This window comes from Malania oleifera, chromosome 9, assembly GCF_029873635.1.
Source record: "Malania oleifera isolate guangnan ecotype guangnan chromosome 9, ASM2987363v1, whole genome shotgun sequence".
Taxonomy (NCBI): Eukaryota; Viridiplantae; Streptophyta; class Magnoliopsida; order Santalales; family Ximeniaceae; genus Malania; species Malania oleifera.
The window spans coordinates 97077891-97090239 of NC_080425.1; the positions used below are offsets into that span (position 1 = coordinate 97077891).

The 12349-nt window shown below is 40.6% G+C and overlaps 1 protein-coding gene across 2 annotated transcripts in view; it reads right to left on the reverse strand.

Moving 5' to 3' along the window:
• Window positions 1-3393, reverse strand: part of LOC131164627 (uncharacterized) — a 33564-nt gene extending 30171 nt beyond the window's left edge. Inside the window, exons 1-5 of one of the 2 annotated variants that reach the window (XR_009139298.1) lie at window positions 2897-3387; window positions 2724-2807; window positions 1730-1863; window positions 1457-1554; window positions 45-133 (exon numbers count right to left, since the gene is read on the reverse strand). Coding sequence is in view for 1 of the 2 variants with exons in the window: in XM_058121956.1 (XP_057977939.1) it covers window positions 45-133; window positions 1457-1554; window positions 1730-1863; window positions 2724-2807; window positions 2897-3112 (621 nt within the window). In the remaining variant the exon portion in view is untranslated. Of the gene's footprint in view, window positions 1-44; window positions 134-1456; window positions 1555-1729; window positions 1864-2723; window positions 2808-2896 lie in introns of both variants that reach the window. The other variant, XM_058121956.1, reaches the window with a different exon arrangement.
• Window positions 3394-12349: the final 8956 nt, after the last annotated feature.

Here is a 12349-nt window from a genome sequence, read left to right on the forward strand (position 1 = left end):
AAATAAATTAATGTAACAAAGAAAAAAAAAATGCTCCTAATTACCTGGTGTTTCTCTGAGCAATAACGTGCTCTTTTGCAACTACTACATAATTTATCTCCTTTCCAAGTACCACACCAATCACAGAGTGCAGCTAACAATCAAAACCGCAAATGAGATAATCAAGAATACATATGAAATCTAGAATCATATGAACTTAAAATTGCATAAATTGTGCATTCAAATTTTGTACCCTACCATAGAAACTAAAAAGATGTATGCATGCAACACCTAACATCGATTCAAATCCCTATCTGATGGATTACTGAAATTTTTTTTTTTTTATCAAAGTCTTATAGAATACATTATTTCATGATCTAGAAAACACTCAAATGGAAAACATGCACAAATGAGCTATTAAAGGTTAAGAAATGGTCAACTTTTATGATCCTTGCACAAATGAGGTATTAAAGGTTGAGAAATGGTCAACTTGTTCCAATATGATTAAAGATTGTTCACATTGCCAACAAACACAGCCGAGTTGGGCACAGTATATATTGTCAATGCCTACACAGTTGCTTTACACCAATTAATAAACATAAATGTTATATATTCACCTAGCATCTCTCCTCTAGCAGGCACTACTACACCTGCAAAGCACCCAACTAGTACCTCATTTAATTCATTCAGAATTACGTTCAAAATCTCCACTCCATTTAAAGTCTTAAACTACCCTGTCATTTCACAAGCAATCCCTACCGCTATTTTGTTCTTCGGCTACAATAAACCAAGTGTTGCATTCAGAAGGATCTTGATTCACTTGTCCTTCATAAGAGTTGCCTTTCTTCTCCTATCATCTCTTTGCATAGCTTTCCAACTCTTCAAATCAGAATATATAGAAAGGCTCCTATCTCGTTCAACAGCACACAGACTGACAATGGAGCGTGCCTGATCACTGCGCCTTTCTCATCTGTTTGCTCCCAGATCTGCCCCAGAGCATATAGAAGTCACCCATATTGCTTGTCGTTTGGACATTCAAATGCAGCTCACTCTATTTTTCCCTTCTTCAACAATCCATAACATTTCATTCACATAAACCTCAAACAATTTTTTCCCAAGCTAAAGAAACATCCTCATTGAGAGAGAGAGAGAGAGAGAGAGAGAGAGAGAGAGAGAGAGAGAGAGCATGGAATTTGATGGTTGGAAGTTAAAACAAACATATAGGTATAATAGATTGTCATGAGATACTTGTGTCATTATGGTATTTAAAGGAAAGTGCAGATATAATAACTACTACTTATTGGCACTTTTTCACACAGAATATGTCTTACTCTATAGTCTATACATACACATACTTTTGGATATGGTATAGATAGATAGCACATATACAAATCTTAGAATGAACAACATGAGAGCTATCAAACAATTTGAAATTGCGAAGAGTGCACCAAACAACAACGCTAAAGTTGCAAACTACCTCCACTACCAGAAGGCTCAGCACTTCCACTCTCAGTTGAGGACTTGCTAGAGTAGAATGGATTGCAAAGTGGCAACTGGCTACGAAATACCTTCACACTTGTGAAACCATTCCATGGCCAGGAAATACAAGCCAAGTAAGAAGAATATGGTGGTTATAAATAAATAAATAAAAAGTAAGAAAAATACTTAAATGATACCAAACCACGTAATTTCCTGTCCAAAAATATATATATATATAATTCAAAAAATAAAATAGCCTTTCCAAGAATACCTTTGGGCTGCCTTTCCTAAATCACGCTTCCATTGCTCATGTTGGTCTTGGAGAAGACAAGTCATTGATGGACACATGAACACAAATATTGTTCGGTGATATGTGGGTTCTTTATCCTTGATTGGTGCATAAACCTAAAAAATATAAAATGAACAATATATTTGATTATATATTATTATAGTAGACATATTATATATATAATAAGATGCAGGGAGGAGAATAAGATAGATTTGTCAATGCAGCCATCTTATGGGTTCAGGGATAATCAGGCTAGAACCGATGACTTCCCCACGTCAAGGTGACACTCTATCGTTGAGTTATATCCCTCCCTACCCCCATTAAGATAAGTCAATATATATATATATATATATATATAATATATTGTGACATTTCATTTCTTACAGTATTTTTAAATCATTCAGTTTTTATATATGGCAATGGATGATTTCATTGTTTATAATCAAAAAGAAGAGTCACAAAAGGTTTTTCAAAATAGAAGAGGTCTCTACATTTTATTGATTCTCATCCAAATTAGAAGTTTTGGAAAATGTGTTATTTGAATAGCATGTCGCTTTCATTTTAAAGTGTAATTCTTTTTTTTTTAACACAAATTATTTAAAAATTGAAAGAAGTTGTGACATTTCATTTCTTACAGTATTTTTAAATTGCTCATGTTTTATATATGGCAATGGATGATTCCATTGTTTATGATCAAAAAGAAGTCACAAAAGGTTTTTCAAAATAGAAGAGGTCTCTACATTTTATTGATTCTCATCCAAATTAGAAGTTTTGGAAAATGTGTTATTTGTATAGCATGTCGCTTTCATTTTAAAGTGTAATTTTTTTTTAACGCAAATTATTTAAAAATTGAAAGAAGTCGAAGAACGCAACAGAAGAACTTAAATGAGCCACTATTCGCTCAATTGATGAGAACCATTTTCCAGAGTGATTAAAAAGGAAAGTTAATAATAGGAAATTATGAAAAGAAAATAACCTGAAGCAAGAACTGCAGAGGCTCTCCACAAAAGCCACAAACGCAAGATTTTCCCGATGGTAAATTGATAGGATCCAGCCAAGCCTGCAAGCACAACAAATCAGCCAACTCAATAGTCATTGCATAATAAAAGCATGACCAAGTGATCATCAAATGCTTTATGAGAAGTATACAGGCACGCCCCCAGCCTTGCTGGGGAAAGATTGGCGAAGAAGAGACCACTGATTCTCCGGCTTCTCAACAAAACCTAGAACTACAGGCACATCCTCATCATCACCACTGCTACTACTACTACCGCCATCATCGTCACTAACGTCAAGAGACGAGATTTGGGGATCCTTGATTCTCTCGACGGAGTCAACCTCAGTGGCATCCACTTCGTAAGGCATTTTTGTTTGATTACAGCGAAAACGCCTTGCAGGAGTATTCTATTACGGGCGGAAGGCTCCGAGCAGACGACCTGAGGGGAGAAGGGGCTCGAGCGGAAGCTTCCGAGCAGACGACCTGAGGGGAGAAGGGGCTCGGAAGGATGACGCAATCGAATTCTAAACCAGCGTGGCGCTGCCTAGCGGCGAGCGAGAGCAGATTGGGGATTTGAAGAAAAACAAAAATCAATGGGCGCCGGAGCTGCTACAATTGCTTCAGCGGGAGCTGCTGTCGCTAACTAATCTTCTTTATAGTCTATTTACCAACATTTATTCACGAAATTTTCATTGACCATTGATTCAAATAACAACAGAAATAATAATCAATTCATAAAAGTCATGACAAGCAAACAAGAAAATAGGCTAAACACATTGACAATAGCTAATGAGTTTTACAATGATTGATGAACACTCACCCTCCCCTAAAGAGCTTTCTGGGCTATTCTCACTCTGGCACTAAGAAACATCAAAGTGACCAAGGAGTCATACTGCCTTATTTAGCTTACAATGAAATTAATACTGGAAAATAACCCTACACTACTATTTACATGATGGAAACTCATCCCAAACATACGAGATAAGCGGTCACAGGCAAGCATAATGCCCTGAACAAGCTTAACTCTGGACAAGGAGGCACGAAATGCTGGAGATGGTTGTAGATGATTGATGAGCTACTACTATGAGTTGGGAAAGATTAGGGCTTGAGAGGGAGGAGACGTTCGTGAGGTGTTGTGAAATTTGAGATTTGAGATTTGGGACTGGGCTGGCCTAGGAGTGGGATTGACGGACTCTGGTTTTGTGGTCGTGTGGGCTGTCTGTTTGGCGCGTGGGCTGTGTGGGCACTACGACATGGGCTTTGGGCAGGGCACTTGCGCAGTGGGTTGTGGGCAGTTGGACTTTTATGTGCTAATTAGTAATGGACCTTTAAGTGGTTTGGCGGATATCCGCCAGATAAAACTAACCCGACCCGCTAAGGAGGCGGATATGAAGATGGAAAATCATATTCGACTCATTTAGCAAACAGTTGATTATAAGTCGGTTAAAACGGGTTTGATGTGGGTCAAATTAACGGAATTTTATCCATTTTGTCAAGTATAATCTGAAGGATGTAGCAGTATTCGAATTATTCGGCTACATGATGAGAAAAAAGCATTCGTCTAAATGTCATAAAAAAATGCCGAGAAAGCTTGCAAAAAGTGGATTTGCAAAGGGGCTCAGCTGATGAATGGTTTTGTAAATATACTATTGACGACCTTCAAATTCAAAGTTGCGAAATCTCATGAACGGAATAAGAGGAATTAACAGTGGTCGCGATTCAAAAGTGATGAATGCAACGAAGCGCACGGGGATGTAGATCGAATTGGGGGCGATAGTGAGGATAACATCGCCTTCGCAAACCGATGCATAAGAGGGCATGGGAGAGGTTGGAGATGGCAACGGTTTCCCCGTAATGGTGGTCGATGACAGGAGTGTTGTTCGGGAGTAGAGAAGAATCGTTAAGAAGAGTTCAAGTGATGATAGTGCTAGTGTTTGCTAGTGCTAGTGATGATGGTACAGTATATAGTTCGATGTATGATAAATGGTACGATATATTATATGATGTACAGTACGACGGTATGATATATGATATGATTTATGGTAGATGGTACGATATACGATATACGATACGATGTACTGTATGATGGTACGATATACGATTTGATGTACGATATACGGTGCGATTGGTACGATACGCTTCTTAAGGTACAATGTACGGTTCGATGTTCGATATACAATACGATGGTACGATATATGATGTTGGGTTCAGGTTTGGGTATGAGTTCAAGTTTTGATGTTCGGGTTTGGGTTGGGGTTGGGGTTGAAGTTCGGTTCGAGTTTGGTATTTGAATTCGGATTTTGTTATTTAGAGTCTGAATTGGAATAAGTTATTTAGAGTTTAGCATACATGAGTAGTTATAGTAGTAGTAGTAGTGTTTTTGGTAATAGTACGACTAATGTGAGTACTAGTACTAATATTGTTAGTACTCCTATTATTCACGCATGCGGTTGGGGTTCGAGTATGGATTTGGGTTCGGTGTCGAGTTGGGGTTCGGGGTCGGGGTTGGGGTCGTGTTCGAGTTCGGGCTTGGGTTTGAGGGATCGGGTTCGCTTTTGGGTTAAAATTTCGGAGAGAGATAACTTTTTTTTTAATGTGATTTGACGCCAACTTTTGACAGGAAATTTGTGTTGTTGAAAAATGTGATTTAAGAAAGCACAGTGTGAGGAGATATAGGACCCGAATGGAAAAAGTTTGAAGGGGCATAACTATGAAATTTGAATGGAAATGGGCCCCATCTTTCTCAAGTGAATATATGTTGATAAAATATACGATTTGAAAGAAAGAAGAAGTTCATTGGAAATCGGGGCGAGGAGATATAGGCCATGCGTGGATTTTGTATGAAGGGGCATAACTTTGAAATTTGAATGCAAATGGGCCCCATCTTTGGTGAGCGGATATGTATTGAGAAAATATGCATTTTGAAAGAAAGAAGAGGTCCGTTGGAGTTCCGATTGAGGAGATCTAGATCTCGTTGGAAAAAAAATAAAGGGGCATAACTTTGACATTTGAATGCCAATGGACCCCATCTTTGGTGAGTGAGTTTCTGCTAAGAAAAGGCACAATTTTGATAGAAAAAAAGAAGAGGTCCATCGGAAATTTGGATGAGGAGATCTAGGTCCCGATCGAGAAAGCTTGAAGGAGCATAACTTAGAAAAATGAATGGAGTTGGACCCCATCTTTTGCTAGTCAATTTATTTCAAAAAAAAAATAAAGGGGCATAACTTTGACGTTTAAATGCCAATGGACCCCATCTTTGGTGAGTGAGTTTTTGCTAAGAAAAAGCACGATTTAAAAAGAAAAAAAGAAAAAAAGAAGAGGTCCATTGGAAATCGGGGCGAGGATATAGGCAGTGTGTGGAATCGGTACGAAGGGGCATAACTTGGTATTGGGTCATCTATTGGACTTGTCTTTTTACGGGTGCATTGGGCTCAAAAATCTGAGTAGAATGAAAAAAAAAAAACACAAAAAACACAAAAAATGGAGTCAGGAATGCTTAATTAAGGGGGAGATAAAAATTCGGCAAAAAAAGAACGAAAGGGGCATAACTTAGAAAAATGAGTGGAGTTGGACCGCAGCTTATGGGAGCAGATTTGGGGTGAAAAAATATACGATTTAAAAAAGAAGAAGAGGTATGTCAAAAATCGGGGTGAGAAGATGTAGGCCATTTATGGAATCAGTACAAAGGGGCATAACTTTGTATTGAATGATCTGTTGGACTTGTCATTTTTAGGCACATTTATCGAAATCAGGGTGAGAAGATGTAGGCCATTTATCGAAATTCTGAGTGGAGTGAAAAAAAAAAGTGCATGAAGCGAAGTTAAAAAATCAAAGTTAAGGAGGAGATGTAAACCTCGCTGGAAAAACAGAAAGGGGCCAAACTTTGGAATATGAGTGCAAATGGACCCCGATTTTTGGGAACAAATTTCTTTTGTGAAAATATGTGATTTTAAAAAATGTAAGAACCCGACTCGAGAATTTTGAATTAAATAAATAAGAAAAAAGGAAGGAAATTAAAAAGGAAAAATTAGCAGGGCTTGTTGACGAGACTCCTTTTCTCATTGATGAGGTCCCTTATACAGCTCGGCGACGAAATTCAAAGGTTCATCGATGAGAGGATTCCGAGGGATTTTGGGAAATTCTAAAATCTCAGGCTCGTCAATGAGGCAACTCTGTCGTCGACAAACTCCCTTCTTATGCTTGTCGACGAGAACGTCATCTCGTCAATGAGTCTGGCCAGGTCAAAAGGGTTATAAATATCTATTCATTTCTTCATTGTTAAGTAAACTAAAATTCTCTCTCTCTAAAACTCGAACCACTCTCTCTTTCTAGGGTTTCGGGTTGTCTGTTGCCCGAATCAACGATCCGACGTTACCACGTGGATCAAGAGGGGAATCTCTACGTTTATAGCGGATCGAAATTTCATTTCGAGAATTTTCGGGTTTTGATCCAAAATTAAGGTAAGAGTCCGATTTCGTTTCTAGTTCGGTAAATCTGTCGTAGTTGTGAATATGTTGAAGTATTGTTCTTCGATTTTTAGGTTTTGGGGGTCTCGTATCGTTGTTTTGGACCAATTAAGTTTGTGTTTCAGTTTTCATGAAAGGAAAGGGGTTTCTGTTTATATCAGTTGTTTTTGTAATCTGAATCGATAAAACTGTAGTTTACGATTCTACGGATGTTTTGATTACTTATTTGGAAAAATCTATCAAGTGAAATTATGGGTTTTTCGGTTTACCTTTTTGGGAAAATTGGGGGTTTCGGGTTCATCTCCGTTTTCGTTGGAAAACTTTATATTGGTATAAATTGTGATATAGAGATAACCGAGCCTTTAATTATTTTAAACCGGAATACCTGATATGCGATTGTATGTTTACCCAAATGAGTGTGGAATGAGATAGTGAATTTGAATGATGTATTTTGTAGTAAAGTGTGCTAGTTAACTACAATAGGTTGTGATTATTCAAATGAGATATAGGGACGTGAGTTCTAAAATGTTCCAGGTTTTGTGAAAATGCCGTGGCGGGATAATATCGATGGGGATATATCAAACCGGGCCGGATTAAAATGTTGTATGTCGAGATATTGAACCGAGTCGGAATAAGAATGCAGGCTTTGATGTCCAGCTTTTGTCGAAGAGTGCGCAATACCACTCGATCGACTGGTTTTTACTGAAGGGTATGAGAACACCAGACCTGCACCGGTTCAATGCTGTGGGGGCTTATGCTATGCCAGGTTACTGGGGGCACTGACTTTTGCTGAAGGGGTGTGAAATATGTGATATCCCGTGAAAGAAAGGCTTAAATGGATTAGATGTTACTATCCATATCAACAAGGTGCACCTTTCTTTTCGGGAGCCTTATCATAAGAACTCCACGGTTAAGCGTGCTTGGCTTGGAGAAATCTTGGGATGGGTGACCTCCTGGGAAGTTTTCTCAGGAAGTGTGTGAGTGAGGACAAAACACACTGAAAAGGACACGTATTGGTATGTAGGGGCAGTCATTAGTCCGATAAGGCCCGCCCCTTGATGTTTGGTTCAGGTGGAGGAGGAGAGACGCAGTGCTCCCTGGTAGACCCAGGTTGGGGCGTTACAGATGGTATCAGAGCCATTACCTAGTCAGAAGTGTGATGAGATTCACATCGCCTAGGTTTGGAAAATGTGGGTTCGCAACGAGGACGTTGCGTTCTGTAAGTGGGGGAGAATGCGATACCCCATGAAAGAAAGACTTAAATGGATTAAATGTTACTATCCATATCAACAAGGTGCACCTTTCTTTTCGGGAGCCTTCTTATAAGAACTCCACGGTTAAGCGTGCTTGGTTTGGAGCAATCTTGGGATGGGTGACTTCCTAAGAAGTTTTCTTAGAAAGTGTGTGAGTGATGACAAAACACACTGAAAAGGACATGTGTTGGTCTACGGGGCCAGTCATTAGTCCGATAAGGCCCGCCCCCTATTATCTGGTCCAGGTGGAGGAGGAGAGACGCAGTGCTCCCTGGCAGACATAGGTTGGGGCATTACAAAATACCACTAGACAATCCAACTTTTTGCCTAAGGGTGTGAAATACCACCAAACAGTCCGACTTAGGCTGAAAGGTGTGAAGACACCAGATCGTATTGCTTTTGTATCGTATGTATACTGGAACTGCATTTGTAAAAATACTAGCATTGTGAAATGTATATTTGCTATTAAAATAACACTTATGTATCCACACATTGATATAACATATTTCTCCCTTACTGAGAGTTGTCTCACCCCTATCATGCAAATGTTTTTTAGGTCCTTTGAGTAGCCGACACTAGCGTCCTAGTGGGTCAGAAGTGTGGTGGTTGGTTAGCTGTGTAGAAGTACTCGTGTAAGTACTGGTCCTTTACCGGGTTGTTATTTTTGGTTATGTAGACACTCGGGGTATGTTAAGTATTTTGGGGAATTAGCTCATGTTTTGTATAGACTTTGGTATGGTTTTGTGAAGACATTAGTTTGAATTATTCTGCTGCATATATGGTATATGTGATTGTGGATAGGGTATACGTGAACCCTACGGGGTCGGACCCTTGCATTGTATGGTATCGTGGACGGTTGTATGATATAGGGACATATTAGGTTACTAAATCACACCCTAGGGCCCATTTCTGAGTTTGGGGCATGACAACTTAGTATAAGAGCTAACCAGGTTATTAGGTCTTGTAGACTTGGTTAGGCATGATTTTGTGAACATACCAAAGTATAGCATGTAGGGAATGGGTAGAGTAGGTCGAGGGTTTTCTTGTCGCTAGACGGGGACTCATTAGCGAAGTTCTATGTTTTTTCTAGAATAACGATTTCAGTAAAATCACGGCAAACCATTGATGGTTTTGTGTTTGTGCGGTAGGGCAGACCTAGGTTTGAGAGGCTAGAGTTTAACATAATTATTCTGCAATGATTGTGGAAATTGTGCTATGATATAGGAATGCTAATCTATTCCTATACTATTTTCAGTATGGAGCCCAAAGATGGGATAGTAGCTCGAAGGGGACTGCGAGTGAAGGGTCACCTTCCGTGCCTCGGGGTTTGACCAGGCATATTATACAAGAGATCGTGCGAAGTGTTAGGGGACAAAAGCATCCACCTATGGCTATGGGTTGCACCATTGAGAAGTTCACCCGCATGCATCCTTCGACGTTTACTGGGGGATTTGACCTGATTATGGCAGAGAATTGGGTGCAAAAGGCAAAAAAGATATTGAAAATTTTGCATTGCACCAACGAGTAGAAAGTTCTCTATGCTACGTTTCAGCCGGCAATAGAAGTTGAGAGGTGGTGGATAGCAGTGAGTCTACTTGAGGAGCAGAGAATTGATTCATCAGGGATGATGTGGGGTCGTTTTAAGAAGGCATTCTTTGAGAGATACTTTTTGGCTTCCATCCATGATGCAAAGGCAGATGAGTTCTCAAGTCTGACTTAGGGGACCCTAATAGTGTAAAGTTACGTAGCTAGAAACATCGAACTGTCTCACTTTGCGCCGTGTATGATCTCGAACGAGTGCGAGAAGGCTCGAATGTTTGAGATGGGCCTAAGGAAGGACATCTGTATGCTGGTGGGAATGCTGCAGATTCGGGAGTTTTCTGTTCTAGTGGAGAAAGTCGTCGTAGTTGAGGTTGGTCTCGGTAGGATGAGGAGGCACACGATCAGAAGAAGATACTAGTATCTTCTGGTTCTCAGACTGGTTCTAGAGAGGAACAGTGGAAGAAGATGAATTATGGTTCAAGAAAGCTCCATAATATGTAACAGAAGGGTACGTAGGGGGATCCATCTCGCGTGCGTTGTGCCAAGTGCCGTAAGTGGGGTTTAGGGTTTAGGGTTTAGGGTTTAGGGTTTAGGGTTTAGGGTTTAGGGTTTAGGGTTTAGGGTTTAGGGTTTAGGGTTTAGGGTTTAGGGTTTAGGGTTTAGGGTTTAGGGTTTAGGGTTTAGGGTTTAGGGTTTAGGGTTTAGGGTTTTGTTTTTAAGGTTTAGGGTTTAGGGTTTAGGGTTTAGGGTTTTTTAGGTTTAGGGTTTAGGGTTTAGGGTTTAGGGTTTAGGGTTTAGGGTTTAGGGTTTAGGGTTTAGGGGTTTAGGGTTTAGGGTTTAGGGTTTAGTGTTGAGGGGTTAGGGTTTAGGGTTTAGGGTTTAGGGTTTAGGGTTAGGGTTTAGGGTTTAGGGTTTAGGGTTAGGTTTAGGGTTTAGGGTTTAGGGTTTAGGGTTTAGGGTTTAGGGGTTTAGGGTTTAGGGTTTAGGGTTTAGGGTTTTAGGGTTTAGGGTTTAGGGTTTAGGGTTTAGGGTTTAGGGTTTGGGGGGTTTAGGGTTTAAGGGTTTAGGGTTTAGGGTTTAGGGTTTAGGGTTGAGGTGGAGGGTAGGGTTCGTGAGGGGGGAGGGCCTTTAGGGGGTGGGAGCGAGGTTACCGGGTTAGGGCGTGGAGGGGGGAGGCGTTTTAGGGTTTAGGGTTGGTTAGGGTTTAGGTTAGGGTTAGGGTTTCGGGTTTAGGGTTTTTAGGGTTTAGCGGTTTAGGTGAGGGTTTTAGGGTTTAGGGTTTAGGGTTTATTGTTTCTGGTTTAGGTTTTATCGTTTGAGGGTTTAGGGTTTTAGGGTTTTATTGTTTAGGTTTAGGGTCTTAGGGTTTAGGGTTTGAGGGTTTAGGGTTTAGGTTTAGGGTTTAGTGTTTAGGTTTGTGGTTTAGGTTTTCGTTTTTAGGGTTTTTCCTTTTTTCTTTTGTTATGTTTAGTTTTTCGGTTTCGGGGTTTCGAGTTTTTTCCTTAGGGTTTTGAGGGTTAGGGTTTAGGGTTTAGGGTTTCTTTTTGGGTTTCGGTTTTCTGTTTTCTTTTTTCTGGTTTGTAGGGTTTAGGGGTGAGGGGGGAGGGGGGAGGGTTAGGGTTTAGGGTTTTAGGGTTTAGGGTTTAGGGTTGAGGGGTAGGGTTAGAGGGTTTAGGGTTTGGGGGTTAGGGTTGAGGGTTAGGGTTAGGGTTTAGGTTAGGGTTTGGGTTTAGGGTTAGGGTTGTAGGGTTTGAGGGGTTTAGGGGTTAGGGCTTTAGGTTTAGGGTTAGGGTTAGGGGTTTAGGGTTTTTAGGGTTTAGGGTGTAGGGTGGAGGGTTTAGGGTTATGGTTTAGGTTTAGGGGTTAGGTTTTAGGGTTTAGGGTTTAGGTGTAGGGTGAGGGGTTAGGGTTAGGGTTTTGGTTTAGGGTTTAGGGTTTAGGGTTTAGGGCTAGGGTTTGGGGTTTAGGGTTTAGGGTTAGGGTTTAGGGTTTTAGGGTTTAGGGTTTCGGTTTAGGGTTTAGGGTTAGGGTTTAGGGTGTAGGGTTAGGGTTTAGGGTTTAGGGTTTAGGGTTTAGGGTTTAGGGTTTTAGGGTTTAGGGTTTTTAGGGTTTAGGGTTAGGGTTTAGGGTTTAGGGGGGAGTGGTGGTTAGGGTTAGGTGGGTGTTGGGGGGTGGGTTGAGGGTTGTAGGGTTGTGTGTTGTAGGGTTGGGTGGTGTAGGGTTGAGGGTTGTAGGGTTGAGGGTTGTAGGGTAGGGGGTGGGGGGGAGGGGGGAGGGGGTAGGGGGGTAGGGGCTTTAGGGTTTAGGGTTAGGGTTTAGGGTTTAGGGTTTAGGGTTTAGGGTG